The sequence below is a fragment of the Trachurus trachurus genome (genome assembly GCF_905171665.1).
Source record: "Trachurus trachurus genome assembly, chromosome: 18".
NCBI lineage: Eukaryota > Metazoa > Chordata > Actinopteri > Carangiformes > Carangidae > Trachurus > Trachurus trachurus.
In genome coordinates, this window is record NC_139909.1 from 11,625,577 (window position 1) to 11,648,430 (window position 22,854).

The 22,854-nt window shown below is 41.1% G+C and overlaps 2 protein-coding genes across 4 annotated transcripts in view; one reads left to right on the top strand and one right to left on the bottom strand.

The window, feature by feature from the left end:
* mllt3 (MLLT3 super elongation complex subunit) overlaps nucleotides 1-10,258 on the bottom strand; it is a 59,542-nt gene extending 49,284 nt beyond the window's left edge. The window contains exons 1-2 of one of the 2 annotated variants that reach the window (XM_083993438.1): nucleotides 10,235-10,258; nucleotides 4,943-5,123 (exon numbers count right to left, since the gene is read on the bottom strand). In XM_083993438.1, the coding sequence (XP_083849564.1) occupies nucleotides 4,943-5,039 (97 nt within the window). In that variant the 5' untranslated portion in view covers nucleotides 5,040-5,123; nucleotides 10,235-10,258. Of the gene's footprint in view, nucleotides 1-4,942; nucleotides 5,124-5,900; nucleotides 6,005-10,234 lie in introns of those variants that run through there. The other variant, XM_083993437.1, reaches the window with a different exon arrangement.
* Nucleotides 8,512-22,854, top strand: part of focad (focadhesin) — a 51,154-nt gene continuing 36,811 nt past the window's right edge. For both annotated transcript variants that reach the window (XM_083993429.1, XM_083993430.1), the window contains exons 1-8: nucleotides 8,512-8,558; nucleotides 11,835-11,906; nucleotides 12,415-12,489; nucleotides 13,339-13,493; nucleotides 14,874-14,972; nucleotides 19,543-19,644; nucleotides 20,420-20,684; nucleotides 22,622-22,831. In XM_083993429.1, coding sequence (XP_083849555.1) covers nucleotides 11,853-11,906; nucleotides 12,415-12,489; nucleotides 13,339-13,493; nucleotides 14,874-14,972; nucleotides 19,543-19,644; nucleotides 20,420-20,684; nucleotides 22,622-22,831 — 960 coding nt within the window. In that variant the 5' untranslated portion in view covers nucleotides 8,512-8,558; nucleotides 11,835-11,852. The remainder of the gene's footprint in view (nucleotides 8,559-11,834; nucleotides 11,907-12,414; nucleotides 12,490-13,338; nucleotides 13,494-14,873; nucleotides 14,973-19,542; nucleotides 19,645-20,419; nucleotides 20,685-22,621; nucleotides 22,832-22,854) is intronic.

The window sequence follows — 22,854 nt, forward strand, 5'->3', positions numbered from 1 at the left end:
TTGAGCAGCAAATAATGCTGCGTATTTTGGTATAATGAGATGAAGCTGTGTAATATCCTGGTTAGTAGCGAGCAGATCCTTCACCAACCATCAGAGACTCAAGACTCAGTGAGGAGAGGAAAGAGTCTTTCAATACGTTTTTTTCAGGATCTGTGAACCTTCGACACACCACAGCAGGATAAATGTCGATGGTATTGTCCAGATAAAAGTCACAGTATCCATCTCTGTGAAATAATATCCAGTCTGGTTTATGATTTCTGGATGACGAGGATATCTGAGGAAGTATAACATCTCTCTTCATGAGTGTGTTTACTGACAAAGGCTTGTGTGCAGTCAAGAGTTTGTAGTTTTGGTGCTCAGTTAACAAATCAGTGTCTCAATGAGGCACATTAAAAATAAACAGAAAAGGGCCGGTGACTGGGGATTACACGAGCTCAACATAATGGACAAAGAAATGATTGCTGCCATATTCACATTTGTCTAGATGATCAGTTAATCACATTTCTCAGACTGTGGTCATCTTCAATTTGCTTGTTTTGTCTAACCAACAGTGCCGAACCTAGAGTTTTCTAATTACTGTCTGACAAAAAAAAGACTAAAACAACAAACTGATTGTCAAAATAGTTGCCCATTGTTTGTCTGTTGGTAAATCGATTGATTCATTTTTGTCAGAGCATTTATATCTTTGACTGTCTTGTTTGTTTCTACAAAGTCTTTGTCGTTTTCCATTTTTGCAAATGTGAGACCGTTACTCCTCTGCTCCACATTTGCATATGTCCAGGAGAGAATTTGGGTGTTACAAAAAAGGCACAGATAGAACGTTAATTTTAATACTTTATACCAAAACAGAACAAAACATCCTGAACTATAAGTGAAAAGAGATAATTCATCATCAATCTGTGCACGTCCAATCAGCTCTAATAATATTTCAATTGTTTGAGTTTGGTCTTGTTCTGACAGAGGAGGAACAGTAGGCGACATTAGCTTCAATGAAACAAAACACCAGCATCTCCTGATGAAACAACACAGTCACCCTCCGTGATCTGGGCTGTGGTTCAACTAGAAAACGCTCAGGAGCTTCTGGAGCTCCAGCAGATCAGCGGCGACGCAATTTGTCACCATGTTAAAAAGCACAAGAGGCAATGCAGACTTCAGCAGCGCTGGGAAGAAAGATCTTACGGCATATGTCATCGTTAAGGTTAAGTACTCTCCTGCTGGGCTTTAAAGCAAAAAGTCTTCCAGCCAAATCTCACATTTCTAAAAAAGACTGGTCCTGGAGCTTAGGAGCTGGGAAAGGAGCGCAGTGTTCACAAGCCAGGATTCATTTGGTACCTTGCAAATCAAAGGCCTTAAAAGAGAAACAAAGTGCTGAAGGCTCGGTATCCGCAGATAGAGGCGTTTAATGTATAGGCTGCTTGGAGGCACTGGGGTCAAAGAGCTTTCTGTGATATTCAGCCTGACTTTAAAGACAGCTTTGAAGTACATCAGTTTCTAAACTGGTTATAAAGACAAGAAAGAAAAACACAACAGGAGACGACAGGCAAGCAATTTTTTTTACTAAGATACGATTGAAAGAATCAGAAAGTTCCTTCAGGAAGTTGTATTCCACATTTTTTATTGTGTTTCAGCTGATCTGAAGTCAGACAGAAAACAGAAGGAACTCAACAAAGACCTGCTACCTCCAGTCAAAACACAAGCCATAAAAGTTTCCGGATCACCAAAAAAGGACAAACTTCTGTTTACAATATTTATTTCTTATCCAACATTTGAGAGAAAGGTTTTCCTGAGTCATGCGTCCAGTATAGTTTCTGAGCTTCCTTTTCAGAGTTAAGACTCAGTTTTCCATTAGAAATGTGATCAATAACATGAGGACAGTGATGTGTTTGTCTGGTCCTTCTAATGTCCGTCTGGTCCTTATCTGCTCTGTCTCTTAGTCATCGTGGCCGCGTATCCTTTATAATCAGTGTTTATATCATTGATTGGTCCGCAGCCTTTACAGTCCATCTAACCTTTTCCTAGGTGCGACAGAGTGATATAAATACTTCCTTCATGAGTGGTGGGAGGGCTCCGCTGTTTCAGGGTGTAATTAAAAGAGGCTTTTAGAAAGAGCAGCCATGGTTCTCAGCCTGTGGACTTGTTAGCACCAAGGCCTGAAATTACCCCGTCAATGTCCTCCATTGAAATCTCAGATGATGTTTTTCATGTTGGTCTTTATCGATGGACGGGAGGTCAACGAGGACCAAGAACTCCTGATTATTAGTCCGCCTGGTGTCTGTGTAATGATTTACAGTACGTTTCCAACACTTCCTGGATTGTTTCTTTTGTTGAAGGAGCCCTCATTTTCCTGCCATTTCCTCAATGTGACGAACGTAGAGACTTTAGATCCCAGTTCACCTTTGTTTTATGAATCTCACCGTTTTCTCAACTTCCTTCAGGAAGAATTTTGTCTTTTTATTCTTGCATTGGTTTTCCTGGCTGCCATGTGTGTGTGTGTGTGTGTGTGTTTCTGAGTCCTCGTGTCCCTGTTGTACTCCATGGCTGGAGTTTGGTGATGGTTTCCATGGTAACGGTCCCATGGTGAAGCCCCGCCTTCTTGAAATCTGCCTGCTGTTGTACTCAACCCCAGCTGAATCAAACTGCACAAACATCCGGGTTAGTCCGATGTGGAGACGTGTCCTCTTTGTTTTTTTCCTTTAACTGCTTGTTTATATCGCAGTGTATTCCTTCCTGCTGTTGGATATTATTTTTGACACAAGCCTGCAATGTCTCCTAGTTCTGCTTGAGACATGTTGTCCACAGTTAGTAGCACTGAAAAGTGGCATTGGGACAATAATTGTGTCTTCTGTACACCGTCCTTCTGGGTCAGCGATTTTAGCCCGAAGTAACTTTTAGATGTGACGCTTGTTGTCTCCGATGTCCAACTTCTGTTGATTTATTCCAGATGTTCGACAATCAACAACTGTACCACGGTCTGGATTTGGATAGGCAAGAGCTACTCTGTCTTGGACAATGGATGGATTTAGACTCGTCCTATCTGTTGCCTGATTGTTGTAAGACGGAGTCAACGTCTGTCTGCCTTTGAGGGACTGGCCCCGGGGCTCTGAGGACCAGACCCATGTCACCTTGTAGGACATGTCTTACCTGTTCCTTGTAACCCTGCCTGTGTGTTTGTGCTGATTGTCCTGCTGCGGAGTGAATTTCCCTGATGGGATTATCTTTGTGAAACCGGCGCAAAAGTCTCCTCGAAAAAAAAACAAAACCAGACTCAGACTTGGAGCAATTATTTTTTTCCATTTCTTGAATCACTTGAATCACAAGTTCATTTCAACCCACTCCTTCTCGACTGGAAGCGCACAAGCTTCAGTCTTTTATAATGAAAATGTACATGACACTGCTGAGCACAGCAGGAGCAGAGAACAAAGAAACAGTACTTTCTACATTTTCTCCTTCAATCCAATCGAGGAATGAATCATGGGATTAATCATTATAGCGAAAATGACTGCTACCTGCTTCTTCAATAAATTACCATTAAAGCACTAATGTACCTGCAGGAGATCATCACTAAGTGGCAGATAACAAAAGACACAAACTGACACACTGACATACTGCTCCTGATTCGCGTCACTACAAAACTCCTGTGAGGATTTGCCACATCACTGTACAACAGGCCGGAGCCAATGAACTAAATATTCTCGTCCAATCAACACTGGACGGATTCCCAGCACCGGCCACACCAAACAATCCTCAAAAACTCCCCGAAGGCCCCGAAGTGGGTCAGAAAAACCTCAACCGCGAGATATTTGAACTCATCTCACTCTATCAGGACTCCATCAACTCACATGACAAAAGCAGGTCGGACCACAAAGACCCGGGGCTCCGAGGGAACAGCGATTCTGGCATGACAGTAATGAGCGTAATGCCGCATGTCTGGTCATCATTTACCAAACAGTGAGACACAGAAAATCTGGAGCTTTGGTAAACAAAGTCGGTGGACAGATATAATACATCTGCTAATGTTCTGATAATAAACAGGTCACTTTATTAAACCGTTACTGGGTGGTTGCAAATACTTGAACATCAGGGTTACAGACTTTTCTCACCGCCTCATGTAAATCATTACCTTATAAATGCTGTTATTGTCCACAGATAAAACGATGAATACTGGAAATAATGTTGCACGGTTCGACACAAAATCAACCTACAACCTCAAAGACACAGTATATTTGCTTTATAGCTTCTATGTGAATGTGTGTAGCCTTGACTTTAGGGTTATAGTTATATTTCAGGTTAAATTCAGGTTTGTATGACCTGAGCACCTTCAGGCCTGCAACCACCCAGCCAATCAAAGCCAAGAAAATATCCACAAGTTTCCCCAACTGAAAAAAACCCCCATGCAGCTCTTATAAACAGGCTTTATCTGTTTCATGTCCAAAAGCAACACTGCATGCGATTACTTGTGTCTGGCAGGGGTTCAAACCAACACGTGTGCAAGCGGTTACATTTAGAAGAAAAAGCTCCAACTGCTGCAGGAAAGATGTCAACGCAATGCAAACTGGATTTTTCATCATTAAAACATAATTTGCAACCTTTTCCTTCTGTTGTCGGAGAAAAAAAAAATCGCCATCATTTATCACAAACACTTTGCAGCAGGGCAGTAAACGCACCACAGTTTTGTTCACAGAACCAAAAAAACACCATCTGTTCTCCACAATGTGCATTAAAGCAACTTGTTTTAACAGTGCAGACTCTGAGATCCTTTTTTTTCCTGACACCATCCACAGAGTCAGAGTTCAGAGTCTGCAGCAGTGACTCCACAGGGGGACACAATGCTTACTCATATCAGGGGTTTGAACTTTCATTTGTTTGAAGGTCCCCCCTGTCTGACAACATAATAAGAAACCAAGCCATGCAGAAACACAAGGAGAAAGAAAACAATATTTACCTCTTTTTGGTTTAGGGAAGCTTTCATGCAGGTGAAAAACTACTTTCTCCACAAAGTGCTGAATGTTGCTGTGCTCTGGTCCTCGGACAAACACCATCCAGTCGTGGGTAAAGCCTTCCACAGTGGGTTTCTTCCTGACTTGGGCACGGTGACCAAGTTCTAGTTTCACCTGAACAGCACCCTGTGAAATACAATGATGTTGGGTTACTGGAGAAAAAAAGAAAAAGATGAAGAAAAAAAACTCAAGAGCCCTCCACGTGTTTGACAGGGTCCAAAAAAATGCATAGAAAAAAAACCTACAAACTCCAGAAACCAAGGTTAGAATAAACCTTTTCTGCGGATTGATGTGCTGCTTTTAATGTCTTCATTGAATCCCGTAAAAGGGAACTCCGTTTAAAAATGTGTCGATTTAATGTCATTTTGGGGAAAAACCTGACATATTTTCTACTGTCAGTGTAAAATCTGAATCACTACCAAGCTAAAAGCAACACATGTTCACACACTTTTTTCTGCAGATTTGCTCCAAATTAATTATGTTGTAAAGAAAAAAGAAAAAAATATACAACGTGGTGAAAAATGGCAAGAAAACCATGCATAAAGTTGACATTTATCTGATTTCTACTACACTTTATTAATTGTATTCAACAGTATGCCGAATAACAGTGTGGATTTTTCCATTTAATTTACACGTGAGAAAAAATGACGTTTTTGCCGTTGAGTTCAAAAATATTTAAAAACGTTCGATTCTTCAACGGACTTTTGAATTACAACGGTCATTCTGGAACAGCGGCACGCATCGGCTCGAGCTAGCTGCTGCTCGGGCTGGAAAATCCTCATTACGGACCGAAAAAAGCCACCGACTCTCCTCCGGTGCGACGAGGAAAAAAACGGCATTAACGATCCAAACTTGCTCCGTTAGACCGGGACAAGGGGGCGAATCCTCCCGCAGACTACTCACCGAGTTGGCCATCCTGGAAGGCCCCACGTTACTGTTATTTCATGGAGAATTACTTTTAAGTGAGAGCAGAGGTGAGTGCAGTTTGCCTATGACGGCGGACATGGTCTCTCCTGGACTGAAGTCAGACTCAAGACTTTCAAAGGCTCGCCGGCTGTCAATTACCCGATCTAACAGACACGACTTCCGCTTTGGATTTTCAGAATAAACTCCTCGCAGTGACGCTGAGCTAGGGATACCACTAAAACCATTCAAACCTACAGTAATTGCATAATATTTCTCTCATTTAACACCAAGTGAGGTCTTCTGTTCTCTCAAGTCTCCAAGTCTGTTTAATTAGATTTTCTTCTCATTTATATTTCGGATTTCATAGCTCAATATGGAAACTAAAAGACTAAAACTACCTCCTTCATTTGTTAAATTACCTAAGACATGTGATACGTCAAATTTGCATTAGTCTGCAGTCTAAAAATGCTGATATCATCCCATAAAAAATCCAAACTCCATCGCCACCATGACCATTTTTCACTCCATACCTCATAAAACATAGGAGATATAGAAATTTACATTTTTATTACGTTTATTGTGCAGCTGAGAAACTGAATTTCCTTCGGGATAAATAAAGTGTCTATCTATCTATCTATCTATCTATCTATCTATCTATCTATCTATCTATCTATCTATCTATCTATCTATCTATCTATCTATCTATTTCATTGATGGTGATTATGTGTACATTATGTAAATATGTGCAATCGTGTGAGGTATGTAAACCATGAATGGAATAAATCAAAATGAAATTAAATGAAATTGACCATATGACTTTTATTGATTACCTTAATGCCTGTCTGTGCAATTCAATATAAAGTTATTGGATTAAGATTTTAAAAAAAATATTCCTTTCTCCTTTCCTTATAGTCCCACGATGGGGAAATTTGCAGTACTGCAACAGTAGACTGTAAAATTATAAGACCATCAATAATAACATGAATACGATTAAAGAATCTCAAAATGTAGCAAAAATATAATAAGGGGGAAAAAATGCAAATATGTTCTCCTTGTAGGGCCTGTATAATTATAATAATTTATTAGTCACAGCTCTCATATTTCTTTGAATTAAAAGTTTGATTTTATCACTGTTTATGAATGTAATTCCCTTGCATGATGACATTCATTCTTAACACTTGAAAGTCCTTTAAAGTTGCAACACTGAGAAACGTGGTTTAAATAGGCTACAACTTCATGACATGACATTTCACTTTTGTGCTTCAAACTTTTATTTTGAATACGAAATATTCGCATTTCCGTCGTTTTCCTGGCACAATCCCGCCGCCTTCATGGCGCTGAGGGGAAGAGCGCAGGCGCAGCTTGGTGTACCCGCTGGGGCCAAGCCTTAGCACGAGACGGAAAAGGCCAATAACAGAGCGGCAGACACACGGACCTCCAATCAGGCGGCCGCAACCTTCCTGTAATTGTGTTGCCTTCAAGTCCCTGGAGGAAATCCCTTCAGAAGTGCCTCTGATTATCATTTGCAGGTATTGCCACCTTGGAAATTTGCTCTGTAAGCATAATTTCAGTCCATGTGAAGCTACAGTTTTATTTGGAATAACAGTTTTTAACCTGAGGTCATAGTGATTTTAAAATTAAATCAAATTTGAATTTCTCATATAAATAATCTACTCTTTAGTTGTCAAAGCTATTCATGTTGCTTTTACTTGAATCTGAAAAAAATATTCAGTTGCCCTCTGTAGGCCTAATGTCTACACACCTATATTCTGTTTAATGGCAATTAAAATGAAATGCATTAACAGACCTTAAGATCTCAATATTTTTCCTCTTTCTGGGCAAAGAAATGTTTTATATCAGAGGATTTCAAGAGTTTTTGTTGTTGTTAGTTAATTTTAAAATAATTCAAAATTTAACAGTGCTGTGAATTCTTAAGAATGAAGTTCACTGGATAGTGATGAGCAGGGCTCCAGACTAACTTTTTTTAAGAGCACAGTGACCCCTAACTTAAAATTTTAGGAGCGCAAGCAGAACATTTTGGGAAGCAAACCATAAATGAACTTGCAAAGCAAATATTCACATTTCATTTTCATTCATGATCCTCACACACATTGGCCTGACACCTGTAATGACAGGCATACATTTCACCAGTGTTAAAAAACAAACGAAAAAACAACTGCAAATTTACTGATGAAAAATGAACTTGCACTGTCTCAAATTTATGGGCAGTCTGGAGCCCTGGTGTGCATATTTTTCATTATATTATTTTATCATAAAAAAACAAAACAAAAAACAATATGCACAAATTGGTGCAAGAAATTTCACTGCAATGCAGGTTATGTATTTTATGCAGCTAGTGGCTTCCATACAACTCTCCTTCCTCACTCTTATGAAAGCAAAGCATATGGTCCATTATACATCAATACACATAATGTAAAAAAGTATAATATTGATTATATATTCACTTGTTATTTACAGTTTAATCTAACCAACATTTGAGCTGTCTCATCACATAGTACAGGCTGATTTATAACGGTGACGGTGTGAACGGTTGCAATGCGCGTTCGCGTTTGGCTCGTCTCCGCCTGTTTTGGTCCTCGACCCGCACCGTAGTCACACGCCGGTTGTTTGACTACAGGACGCGCAGTGAATGAGGTAAAGTTTGACCAGCAACCTGTTCAACTTTCACTAATACGTGTTACCTGAGAAGATGTGAGTGTGTGAATGTGTGTGTGTATGTGTGTGTCAGTCTTCCTGCTGCTGCTGCTGCTGTTGCTTAGCACCAGTCCACCTGTCTTTACTGTTAGTAAGTTTTGATAACGTCACTGTCGCTATTGCTAGCACAGTGTAGCTAACTTTTCACCTGTTTTGTTGAGTTTAACTTGCTTTTATTGTTAATTTTCCTCTGGTGTCAATGCGTTTTGTTCAACACGGGCTTGTGATAAAGGTCGTTTATGGTTAATGTGGCAATATGCGAGAAATAGCCAGTTATCAGGACCCACGTCTATGTTGAGATTACGCGCGTACATTAAACCCCATTGAAACATTCACCATTTTGATTTATATCTTTGTATTATCCACATATTAAAGCGCAAAAGCCTCTTTTAAAGGTATTTTCTATTAAAACATATAATAATCTTCAATTCGGCATGAATTAAATGTACCAAATTGTATGCTTTATTGAATTAAAACCACAATCGTGTTGCATGACGTGCAGTAAGTTACACCACTGTGGGACGCAGTGACGTGTTTGTGCTGACGTAGCTGAGCCCAGCTGGGTGACTGGTCAGCAACACTGAGAGAGTAAAGGCTGTATACTGTGCTGCTGTGTCAGTAAAACAGCATGAAAAATAAAGATAATCGTGATAATGAGCAGAGATAAAAGGGAGAAAAAAAAAATAAATAAAGATAGTTCACTAACTAATAAGATATGAGGTTTAAACAGTACAGATAAATGTGGGCTCACTATTTGGCAAGCAGCTGCTGACAGTTTCTCCTCTTCAATCTGACGTGTTATATGAGTTTTGTAGTGTTTTATAGTGTAAATAAGCTAATTAACAAACTGGTTATACACTAAACTTACTTTTCTGTCAATTGGCTCAAACTTTTAATCAATATCTAGAATAATTCTTGATCATTTTTGGTCTTTTGACTGATTTTAATTGAATCACATTCACCAAACTTGTCCAGATGCATCTGAAATGAAGCCAAACCAATGAATTAACCACCAGAGCAGCTATAATTCATCCATGTCATACGTCCTTCTATGATTTCCAACATGGCTGTGAAAGAATGTGCTCTGTGCCACCTGAAAGCCTGTCAAAAAAAAAAAAAAAACCCAACCCATGTGTCTGTCCCCGTGCAGCAGCGAGTGTCACACAGTAAAGCCTCAGCCGTGTCATTTCTAAAGCACTGTTGGCTCAACACTGTTCATGCATTGTCCTCACTTGTATTGCTAATGCAGACCTAGCAGTACAGGGCCAGCCTATATTGTTTTTTTTTGCTGTAAGGTAAATATGCTGCAGAAACCTCTGGAAGTATTTGCTGTATAAAGTTTTTTTTTTTTAAAGGTTTAGCTGACAAGAAGAAGAAGAAACCAGGCTCTTCTCAATGGGAGTGAATTAACTTGACGTTAGCTTTAAAAGTCAATAACAATGTGTGTGTGTTTTTTAAAAGACAGTTTAACCAAAGAGTGCTGGATACAAACAAAGCGTGTCGTGATCACAACTTCCACATTTTCAACAAATATTCGTATTTAAAGCTGTAGTTAGAAGTGTAGCTGTGTGTGTGTGTAGTGTGTGTGTGTGTGGTAACAGGTGCAGCAGACTTACCTGTTCGTGTGGCCGTGAAGCTGTGGCGGCCGGCGTCAACTGTGCAGGAGCAGGAGGGAGGAGGAGGTGGTGGTGGACAGTACAGCAGCAGCAGCAGCAGCAGCAGGCTGGCTTATCACTTAGATAACAGCAGAGAGGGGAGGGGGACGGGGGGATGGGGGTGGGGGGGTCTTTGTTTGTAGAGGGGGGGTGGGTGGGCTAAATGAGGCTCATATTCCTTGTGGTAATATTAGAGCAATAGATCAGTTTACAGAGAGTTTAACTCAGTGGAGCTGGAGACGAAAATACTGGAATAAAAACATTATATTAACGTTGTTTTTTGTAGATAAACGGAGGGTGGGTGGTGATAACTAATCTAAACTCACTCTGCTGAATGGTTTTGTACTTCGTCCCCACGGTTAACAGGTTAAAACCAGCTTGGTTTGAATGAACGGTCCAAAATTCAGAGATAAAAGAAGAAAAGTCACGCTTCTAAAGATGGAAACACATTACTATTTCTTTTTTACTTTTAAAACTTTTGCAATTTGGTGTTTAAATGAATAAAATACAGCACCTGTGGTTTGGTGAACATAATATGTCATTATTAGATAATCTGTAATTCATTTGGAGTTTAAAAATGCAAATCTATGTTATAAAATATGTATTTTTTCATTTATTCTAAGATATGTATCTTTTCATCCTGGTATAGATCATTTGTTTGCTTAATTTACACTTTTGGGCTTTTATTTGTTTATCTTTTTTACACTTCCTCTTCCTATCTGTCCACACATCGACTGAGAAATTAAAATGAATTGGCAAAAAAACTAAGTTGGACTGTTTTTCGTAAATCTCACTTTTTGGGGAGACGGAAAAAAAATAAAGTTAGTTTTTTTCTGATTCTAAGACCATAAATGTTTTTTGTTTTTTTTTCATTTTAGTTGGTAAAACAAATGACAGTAATAATTAATTTCTAGTTTTTAAATACAGATTATTTAACAATAATGGGACCAATACTTTAAATTGAGAGAGACAAGCTGGACTTTTCCCTAAACAAGAGTCTAAAAAAGGTTCTTTATAAATAATCTCATTATAGATTCATCTCATCATTGGTTAAAATTCAAGTTTTAGATTCTCATGCTGCTGATTCATCTCCATCAAGACTAAAACTGAACATTTTAAAGTGAAAGAAGTGAATAGAAACAGCTCAGATCCCTGTTGAAACCTTGTAGTCATCAGCTGGTGGAGCAGCTGTGGAGCACAGACTCTCCTCCACCTTATTGTTGTTGTTGTTGTTGGGCCTGAGGAGCAGAAAACCTGAGATGAGTTACTCTTTCACTGACGGCTCGTGAATAATTTAATGCAAAGTTATGTCGTGGCTCCGGGCCAATAATTTGCCGACTCATCGTGGTTCAGTTTTCAAAGGGTCCGTTCATGGAGAGACCTCCGACCTCTGGTCCGGTCTGAGGAGTCTGGTCCATCGGTGCTGTGGAGCAACAGGTGCTGCAGCATCAGCTTCTCTCAGCTCCACTCACATGTCACGATGTCAGGCTGGTAGATTTAACACAGAAGAGCTTCACCAGCTTTTCACAGCTCTGTCTCTAATGTTTCCCTCTGCCCTCAGGGATGACTGGCAGGCGTGATGGAGGGTTTAAAGACGCAGTTAGACTTCCCCAGCCCCGTCATTCAAGCACAGGTAAGATGCCGAGTCATGTTTAGACTGTCACACAAACACATTGAAGTCAGTCAGTATATTATTAAAGCAGTGATGGGAATAACAGCTTTATGAAATAACGGCACTACTTTTTTCAGTAACGACTTATCAAAAAAAGTGACAGTCACTGACTGTTTTCCCCGTTATAACGCCGTTACTGTTACTGAGGCAAGAAGTCCCGTCACAAAATAATACACCTGTTAAAGTGTAGCTACGTTATACACACATTTTTTTTAGGTCAGGGGGTGAGTCCAAGTAATTTAACATATTTGAGCATTTTCTTTAAAAAAAAGTAACTTTTCCTGGTCATTAGTCACTTTTATAATGTAGTAATTCAGTTACTAACTCAGTAACTAGTAACTATAACTAATAACTTTTCAAAAGTAGCGTGCCCAACACTGTTACTAAGACACATGTGAGTGTCTGTGATAAAGTTACTGAGTGAGCAGCTCAGCCACATACGTACATGCTGTGTTGTTTTGTTTTTCAGACGGTGAGGAACCTTGTCGCCGCCGTGCTGAAGGAAAAAGGACAAAATGGACAAATCACACAGTCGTCTCATCAGGTGAGGTCCTCGTCCAGGTGTTCACTCATCTGAGGAGGAGAACGAGAAGAGAACATGGTTTTAGAGATTCATTATAATATCCTGACTCTGAGTTCAAGAACCTGTTCAGAGACACAATGTGTTCACATCATATGAGATGACATATGATGATGACAGAATAATAGAGGTACAATTAAATACTGAAATATAACAATAAACAAAACAATACTAAAACAAATCAGCAGCAGATCAGTGTACATAGTTTTCATGGTGAAGGTCTGGTGGCATGGATCGTCTATCAGTCAAATCTTTTAATCCGTCTGTTCTTTTACGGCTCTTTGTTATTTATTTATTTATTTATTTAATTATGTTTTATCTTTATTTTTTAATTCTCATAACGTTTTTCTTGACCATTTTGGCTCTATGTCCTGTATGTAAACCACTGTACTTCAACGTAAACTTTTATGTTTTGGAAATGTGCTATAAATAAAGTGACAGATCTATGTCGTCATCTTTTCCGGTTTCAAACATCTGCTCAACTTCTGACCAGATGTTTGTTTAAGAGTCTGTATAGTGAGGGATATTTGAGCTTCCTATTCCTCTGTATGTCTATGTGCTGTATATTATGTAATCGTAAAACACTACTTCTTTTGTCGAATCCAACATTTTCTGTATTTTCAATTTTGTGTAGGATCAATATATCATCCAAATAAATTCCTTTTGTAGCGAAATATTTGTACATCAAAGATAAGAAAAAACACAGTGGTTCTACTTCAAGTGGAGGAATCTCAACTTTTAATGACTTTAATTCCTCTACTAGTAAGAAATGTTAAGTATTTAATGTCGCTGTGTGTGTGTGTGTGTGTGTAGGGCCCGGCCCTGGAGGCTCTGTGGCAGCAGTGCTGCAGCGACGTTGCTCCCGTCAGCTCGTCCTGCTGTGACGCTGTGGTGCTGCTGGTGGACCAGAGACACGCTGACCTGCACCACGTCCTCAACACCGTCCTCAACCTGCTGCCCTCCGCCAGGTAACACACACACACACACACACACCTGGCACCACAACACCACAGGCTGAACTGCAGGATGAAGTTGTGATTTGTTCAGCTCTACTTTTATTTTATTGTTCTGCTGATTATTAAAGGGATAGTTCACCCAAAATTGAAATTTGGGAGAAGTTTCAGAGTCCTCCGTGGCTTCTCTAAGTTACAGGGGGTCTCGGCGTAGCACTGCATGTCCATATAACGGTTGCAAATGGATACCAACTGTCTTCGTAACAAAAAGACACACCAAAAAACATCCAAATACCTCCATGCTGCTTGTATGTAATGTCCGTCTTGTATTGAAGCCCCGAAATGCAAAATTGTCCCAAAAAAAATTAAATAAGTCTATATTCGTCAAATTCGTCAAATTTGGACGAACTGGGAAGAGGAGCTTCCGCTACAAACAAGCTTGAAATATAGACTTATTTAATTTTTTTTGGGACAATTTCGCATTTCGGGGCTTCAATACAAGATGGACATTACATACGAGCAGCATGGAGGTATTTGGATGTAACTCTGAAACTTCTCCCAGCCCTTAGTCGACATGAGGGTGAGTAGATAATGAGTGAAATTTCAAGTTTGGGTGAACTATCCCTTTAACGTGTGTTTATTATTATGTTACAGAGGAGTTTGGTGTATTGTTTCTTTATTCATGTGTTTTTTAAATTTTAGTATAGATAGATATACTTTATTGACCCATCTATACTAAAATTTAAGTATTGCTTATATGCTTTTATTTTTATTTTTGTTTTATTCTCGACACGTTCAATAAAACTGAAAACTTCTTGATCATCCCAGTTTGTTTCTTAACAAACTAACTTATTACTGTAGACTGAGCTTCAGTCTGATCAATGCAGTCATCAATCAATCAAATCAATTGATATATAGTATGTAGTCAGTCAGACTCGGTTTTGGTGCATTGCTAACACAAGGCAGTGGAAAGAGAGTGTGTGTGTGTGTTGTGAGAGCCTGGTGAGTCACTGTTGCATTGTTCCACCGTTATTTTAAGGGCATATTAGACACTAGTAGCGGACAGGAACACACACACACACACACACACACACACACACACACACACACACACACACACACACACACACACACACACTGTATTACACAAGCAGCGGTGTGTGTTGAAACATCAGGTGGAAGATTAAAACGCAGCGTCTGAAGGTCGGAGCCTCTTTGTTACATATTTGTGTTCTTGATGCTGCGACCTGCTCAAATCCTCCACCGTGTTTCCACTCACGACTCAGTTTCATAACAAACTTATCCTGAAGAGGAGAACACGATATGATATGTTGGGATGTATTTAGATACAGTGAGCGAAGCCATTTATTTTAAGTCTTTATCTCTCCTGTACAGCAACGCTCAGGGCCTGATAAAGGTGATTGGACGGCTGCTGCAGATCCAGGCCGACCAGAGAGACAGAGCAGCAGCCTTCACCTGCCCCTACTCCATCAGGTTGGAACACTTTTATTTTGATAGTTCACAGGTGAACATAATTTTAAACTCTCTGTGGCTGGGAAATCAGTTATATAATGGGATGTTCCCCAATGGTTCATTCCCTTAAAAGCGCCTCAAAATTGGTGATGTGTTCGGGTTGGGAGGAAGAAGAAGTTTATTGCTTTTGTAAAAAGAGATTGAACAGAAGTGAAGTTCACCACCAGAGTGTTTTTAAAACGGCTCCAAACTCCACTGGGACTCACTGATAAGGAGCTGAACATCCTACTGGATGTTTCCACCTGCTGTCGATCAATGTTGACGATTCCTCTGACTCTTATGGTCCGAACATGTTGGGATGTGTCACGTTTCCTTTTTTGCCTGAAGTTTAAGAGGAACTACTATGCAGCATTTGTAGCTTAACTATGCTACATTTTACCTTAATTAAACAGCTTTGGAGTAATTGTGATGGTTTAATAAATGGCTTAACTTGTTACGAGGGAGAACGGAGGCTCTCTGCCTTCCACGTGCGTGTCACTTATTGCGTCTATTGGATGAAAACCAACTTCCCAACAAGATCACAGCTTATGAAAGATTAAACTATACAAATATACACATTGTAACATTATATATGATATATAACATTATATACCACTCTATTTATTGATTTCTCGCTGGCTTTGTTGTAAACTAATGCACATGGCCAAGAGGAGGGTTAGCAAAACAGAGGGAAAGCCACCGGACTTACATAGTGTAGTTCCTCTTTAACTGACAGGGAGACAGACTTGTGGTGCCTTCAATGGACTATTTTTTTAACTTTATTTCCTATATTTGCCAATATTTTTTATTTCTGTGGTGTTTAATTTCCATATTTTTCCAATAAGACTCTTTAGCAATGCAGACAAACACAGTCCATGTGCCTCTTGGTCTGATTGGTGTTAGTTTGGCCGGTGGGACGTTTCCTTTAAGTATGAGTATGAGAGTTTACAGTGGTAATAGTTGGTCCGACTGGTTGGATGTCCCCAGCCACCCCACCCCCACCGCCTCCCCCTCCTCCCCCCCCCGCCCCCCCTCTCAGATCTGCACCTCTGCCAGGATCCTGGGGCCTCCTTAATCAGTTACAGCGGGTGATAAAAAGACTTCACTTTTTCTCTCCTTCATGTTTCTGCTGCTCTCCAGCTTTTTTTTCTCTCTCTTCCTCCAACACCCTTTCCTCTTTTTTGTGTTTGATCCCTCTTAACCCCCACCTCCTCCTCCCCTCCTCCCCTCCTCCTCCTTACATCTCTATCCCTACTTTCTTCTGCTCCTTCCTTCCCATTGTCCCTTCTCTCTTTTTTTCTCCATTTCGTCTTCATCGCTGTCTCTGCTGTCTGCATCTGTCTGGCGGTCTCCACCTCCCCCGGTGGGAAGATGAATGTGTCGAGGGCAGCAGGGTGGCGCCGGCGGACCGGCGATCCGGTCTGCCATTGGTTGCCGGGGGCCTGGCACCACCGGGGCAACTGTAAAATGCTGTTGGGATTAATGGAAGATGAAGCACACTGGTGCCCATTGTCGACCGTCTGCTCGCCGCTGCCCTCCGTGCAATCTGCCACCGCCGAGACCCCGAGCCACTCGAGCCCCCAGCAGGGACCAGGACTGGATCAAGACCGGGGTCTCGCCGCCACCGGCTCATTTGTCATGTGATGTTGTTAGCTCCAGCTGCAGCGGCGTGGACGGGCCTGAGCGTCTCCTGCAGCCGTTCCCACGTACTCAGGGCGCTTCTGGCCTGATTCTTCAGGTGCAGTGTCGAGGTGATCCGCTCGTTTATGCTGAAATAAAGATCCTGATTACTAACCCTTCAGGGATCTGAGCCGGTATTTTGGCCTTTTGGATACTTTTTTTGATTTTTACCTTTACATACCACTTGAAAAAATGTTCACCGTACCCATGTTTGGTCTTTTTGTTTTGGCACAACTTCCCCTATAAGATCTGACAATCATTTTTTCACTTTAACCTTCATTAATTAACATATTGGGCTCCTTTCTGAAGTTCGCCAGACCAGGAGGAGTGACCATAGGTAAACTCAGGAGCAATGGTGAAAATAACGTGTCATTACAACAACACATTACAACTTAAATCGATTCAATGGACAATATTTGATTTTTGACAATATCACAAAGTCTGTCATGATATGATTTAGATTTGATTCCAATGATCGACATCATCTGCTGCATCACTTCCATTCACATCAAATCACAAAAAACAACTTAAGTATCAATTGATGTTTTAATTTCTGATCATCATCAAATCACATTTGAAGAGAGACTCTACAATTTTAGAAAAGAAGTAGAAGTGCCATCATAGAGTTGCTATTGGATCAAACTCTGATCATCTCCACTGAACTTTTCTTTGGCCTTTTTTAGACTCTTACAATTTTACAAAAGTTAAGAGTTGGAGAACAGGTCCAGAAACAGACATGGACTTCTCTTTTCTGCCACAACCATTTTATTTTACCTCCTGAATCTGTTATTATTTCATATATTTTTCACTACTTTGCATTGGTGGCAATGGGTTCACGTTGGTGCAGCCTTGTTCGTCTGCCAACGCTGTGACTCAGCTGTGAACTTGGAGTTGAACTAACAAAAAAAAAAAAAAAGGAGGGTGGTCTCCGTCTTCGCTTCCTGTCACCTCCTTCACACGGCAGCTGAAGAGCAGCGGCCGGTGTGAGCGTGGCTGAGTGATGGGAGCTGCATTGAAGCAGAAGGTTTGGAGATGGCCACCGGGGGGGGGGGGGGGAGTAGGGGTGGGGAGGGGGTTTAAAGATGGTCAGACAGATAACCACGGAGGAATTCAGTCCACGCTGCTGCAGGCTGTCGCAGGCACGGACATGCCCTGAACTCAACTTCCTTCCTACACTTAGATACGTGGTGATTGATGTTAATGCATCGGTTAAGTGGAGCTGATGGTGGTGGGTGTCCAACCCCACACACACACACACACACACACACACACACACACACACACACACACACACACACACACACACAGACACACTCCAGCCGTGTTTGTTAACGTCTGTGTGGCCGGCGTGTTAACAATACCCAGAGACTTCACCTTGGATTTGACCCCGGTGTTTTGTCTGGACGTAATGGGTTTTAAGAATAATGGAGGCAGCGACACACAGAATAGAAATGAGGTGGATGTCGGGCGACGGTGGCACCGAGGGACACAAGATATTGAATTTCTGTCTTATTCACCAAGAAAAGCAACAGAACCGGAGATATTAGCTGCGTCCCAAATCAGGTGCTACATCCATCAAAGGCTGGATTTGATGACACAGTGGACGAGGAAGACGTCTCATTTCGAAGGCTCTTTCAAACGCCTCCTTCTTTTCTGGTCAACAAAAGCGCCAACAGATCCAGTCCATCCCTAGATTTTTATTGTTAAGTAAAGGCAAACAAGTCAATAATTCGATTTCAGCTCAGTTCGACAGTTTAGTTAGTTAAACGACTGTTAAACCCTCAAGTCGTTGTGACGTTCAGTCGTCACCAGAAGATGAAACCGAGCAGCTCAGATGTTTATGACTCCAACATCTGGTTGTCCTGTCTGTTTCTTCAACTCCAATTAACGCGATATCTCAATGGAAAAGTTGAGGGAATTTCCTTCTCTTGGTTCTGCGAAAGCACCTTTAGCTGTCACTCAAAGCTGGAGGAAGAGATCGTCGCCATATTTCTACTGATACTTTGGTTGTTTGGTGGATGGCGCCCTGGTACGATGATTATTAACGTGATATCTCAATAAAAAAGTTGAGGGAAGTTCTTCTTGATTTGACCCAACCGTTGACTTGGACTGGTTTAAACGTTGGTGCTTAAAGGTCATGGTCCCAATGACGTCACATGACACAGTTCTGGCCATAACTCAGGAATCATTAAGCTAATTATGACCAAATTTACCCCAAAATGGTCAAAGGTGAAGATTTAAATGTTCTGCAAAAGCACCTTTAGCTGTAACTCAAAGCTGGAGGAAGAGATCGTCACCATATTTCGTGATACTTGGCTGGTTGGTGGTACAATGGTACTGTGGTTAGTGCTTATTTACGCGATATCTCAATAAAAAAGTTCTTCTTGATTTGACCCAACTGGTGACTTGGACTGGTTTAGACATAGGTGATCAAAGGTCAAGGTCCCGATGACGTCAAACAACACAGTTCTGGCCATAACTCAGGAATGATTACACTAATTAGGACCAAATTTACCTAAAAAGGGTAAAAGGTGAAGATCTAAATGTTCTGCAAAAGCACCTTTGGCCATTACTCAAAACTGGGGGAAGAGATCGTCACCATTTTTCTACTGATACTTCACTGGTTGTTGGATGGTGCAGTGGTACAATGGTTATTAACGCAATATCTCAATAAAAAAGTTGGTTTTGATTGTGGTCATCAAAGGTCAAGGTCCCGATGACCTCATATGACACAGTTGTGGCCATAACGCAGGAATTATTTGCTGGTTGGTGGTGATCTGAGCAATAAGCTTCTGGTTTCAAGTGCCTGAGAAGAAAATCCAAATCTGTGGTTATAGTAGTTGTTGTGAGCGTTGTGGTCTTTGTCTTCCAGGAGCAGCCCTCACCCATTCATCACGGCCCTGGAGAACCGTGCGGACTGCTGGCCCGCTCTGCTGCTGGAGATTGATGACTTCATCCAGCAGGCCGCTGACAGGTCGGTCACACAGCCGAGGCCCTGAACCCTCCTACGTCCGTCCAATCACTCACTCACCCACTGCTGCTGCTGCTGCTGCGGCGGCGTGAAGCGCATGAATTTCAAATCCATCTGTGAAAGAGCGGCCCCACCTCGAACAGCTCATCACACCCCTGGCAGCTGTAGTTGCCATGGCGTCAATGACACTTTTTTATACAGATACAGATACAGATACAACCCACAGTATGGATAGTAAATCATAACATTGATGTGTGTGTGTATATGGGTCAATGACAAATAAAGCTTCTAAAAATATATTTTTTAAAAGTATTTTCAGTATAGATGTAATGCATATTTTTGAGTCCAGAACAATGTGTTTGAACAAGTCTCATTTATTGAACAACTGTTTTAACTAATTTTTTAACAGTATTTTTAACTTCACGGCAAAAAAAATGTCAGGTGGCGCAACCAAATATTTATAAAAATATATATTCATTCCTAATCATTATTTTAAGGTTATTTCTTTGGTATCTATCCCTTAGGGTGTCTACAAACACATTCTTATTTTATCATTGTGTTTTTTTTTGTTTTTTACAATAATTTAAGATTTTTGCAACCGTAGGTCAGGTTTTAAGTATCGTTAACATCCAATTTTACATTTAAAGACAGAAAAATAATAACACAAATACACAAATTCATATATTCAGTATAATAACTACACACATTACATATAGAAACCATTTGGTTGATTTAACCTATCATTTTTTGGTTTAAATTATTTACACACAAACTGCAGGTGTGAGCCGGCCTACATCACCATGCTGGCCCCGTTCCTGCGCTACCTGTACTGTGAACCGCAGAGACAACCGCAGCACGCCCTGCTGAGACACAGCCTCCTCAGGGTGCTGCTGCCCGCGCACCCCAGAGCCGGATCGGTCCACCACCAGGACCAGGACCAGGGGAAGGAGGAGGGGAAGGAGGAGGGGAAGGAGAAGGAGGAAACGTCCACGGTGTCGGACAGCCTGCTGCAGTGTCTCTGCCAACTGGTCCCACACATGCAGGTTAGGGCTGTGACGATACGCTTTTCTCCCGATTCAATTCTTCTACGTTTTTTTGGATGTCGATTCGATTTAAATTGCGATTCTACAATATTCCCGATTTTTAGTCTGCATGAAAACAGGTGAATGATTATGATATATTCCAGGAACCATATTTCCCCACAAAACACACATCACATGTAAGTCAGTTTTTAAGATTTATTCAGCAGCAATTATGTTTACTCTCTTTTAAAAAGCCTGGACTGCATAAAAGAGGCAAAAATAAAATAAAGGAGTATAGAAAAAACAGGCTTCTGAAACCTTTCTGACAAAATGAGATATAGACTGAGGTAAACTGCTACATTTTAACATTTATCTGCACACAAATACTGTAGGAGCCTATAAATTAACATACTTCATTATAAAGTGAACTTAAACCCTTTTCAAAACATGGACTCTCTGTATGTAAAAAAGGCGAACAAATGCACACTGCACAATATTTATTATTATCGATTTTTGAAAAAAAAATCGATTTAAAAATTGTCAAAAAAAATATTGCGATACTTATGTGTATCGATTTTTTCTCCCACCCCTAATGCAGGTGACACAGAAGTGGTGTTTTTGATGAGCAATATAGAAACACTTAAATCAATCAGGGGTTTTTTGATTGATACGTAGCAACAGTGTAGATGAACATGAGTTTCCATCTGACGTTAGTAAGTGAGTTCAATAACTTAATAAGCAAACAGAGTGTATTTAATTATGTTTATTATTTCCAGCTCATGGTCTTCTTCCCTTCCTGCTTAGTCACATCCACTAATGATGTTACTGCTTCTGTTTTGTTACAGTATATTGCTGTCTTTTTCTTAAAGGTTCCATATAGTATAAAGAGCCCTCATTAATGGTATCCTATCCATCAAATTATGCTTAATAATGAAAACTCTGCTCCCCTCACAGCTTTTATTTGTAGGATTTGGACATTTTAGGGGCCATTTTGCTTTTATTTTGATGGGACAGTGGAGAGAGAGAGAGAGAGAGACAGGAAGATTAGGGCTTGAACCCATGGCTGCTGCAACTAGGATAAAGTGATCCCTCAAAAAAAAAAGCACCTTTGTTGAATCAAAAAAGGAGAAATCTTTATACAGCAGGGATATTTTCTGTAATCAGATTTTACATTTTAAAGATCTTATAATGATTAGAAAGAGAAAAAAACCCACTCTGGGCTGATACCGATGTTTAAAATAACAATTTGGCCGATGGCCGATGCTGGTACCGATGTTTTTTCTCTGTTGTTTATTCCTATTCATTACTTAAAAAAACAACAACATTTTCACTCACACAACTTGAACAAATTGAACGTGTATGCACCCTTTGGCTAGCCTGATGCATCAGCCGCTTACTTCATTACATTTCATATAGCGTCTGAACACGAGCCATAGGGATTCGTTTGCTTCCGGGAGGCGGTTGCTTACATTTGCTTCAACTAATCGCTGCTGCTTGGTGGTCACGTGTGCTATACACCGGTTAAGCTCATAGGTTAATCTTGAGCGCTTGAGTTCAACGTCATCGCCTTCACTTACCCGTCTGTTCGCTGATTGGTCCGTCCGCTCTGGCGGACGGAGCAAACCGAAACGCATTGCTAGTGTCCTGACTACATTGTTGAGGCAAATGAAATTTGCCGGAACCAGTAGGCGGCGCTAGCCTGGCTACCCTTTGGCATCTCGTCCCCCAAAAAAGAGAAAAAAAAACAGCCTTTTCCTTCAAGTCAGCACAACACGCCACTTAACAGATAGACATCGGCTGCTGCCATCAGTATTTTCCAATGGCCGATACCGATGTTCAGCCGCTGCATCGGTGCATCCCTACTTTAAATGTAACATCTGGAGCTAACAGCTGCAGCAGCCTCAGTGGAGTCGTGTTGTCTCTAACCGGTCTTGGTGCTGGTGTCTTCACGTCTTCAGGTGGACAGCGTGGAGGCCGTGCTGGAGCTGTGTGGCTTCGTGGACGCTCTCCTTCAGGGTCTCTCCGGGTCCTCGGAGCAGCGGCGCCGGTCCGACAGAACCCGGCTGCTGCTGCACCTGCTCTGCGCCTGCCAGCGCTGCCTCCAGCTCAACGGAGACTGCCGGCCGCTGCTCGGCCTCCTGCAGCAGCTGCTCCCCGTCTGCACACAGGTCACACAGCAGCGCCAATGCTT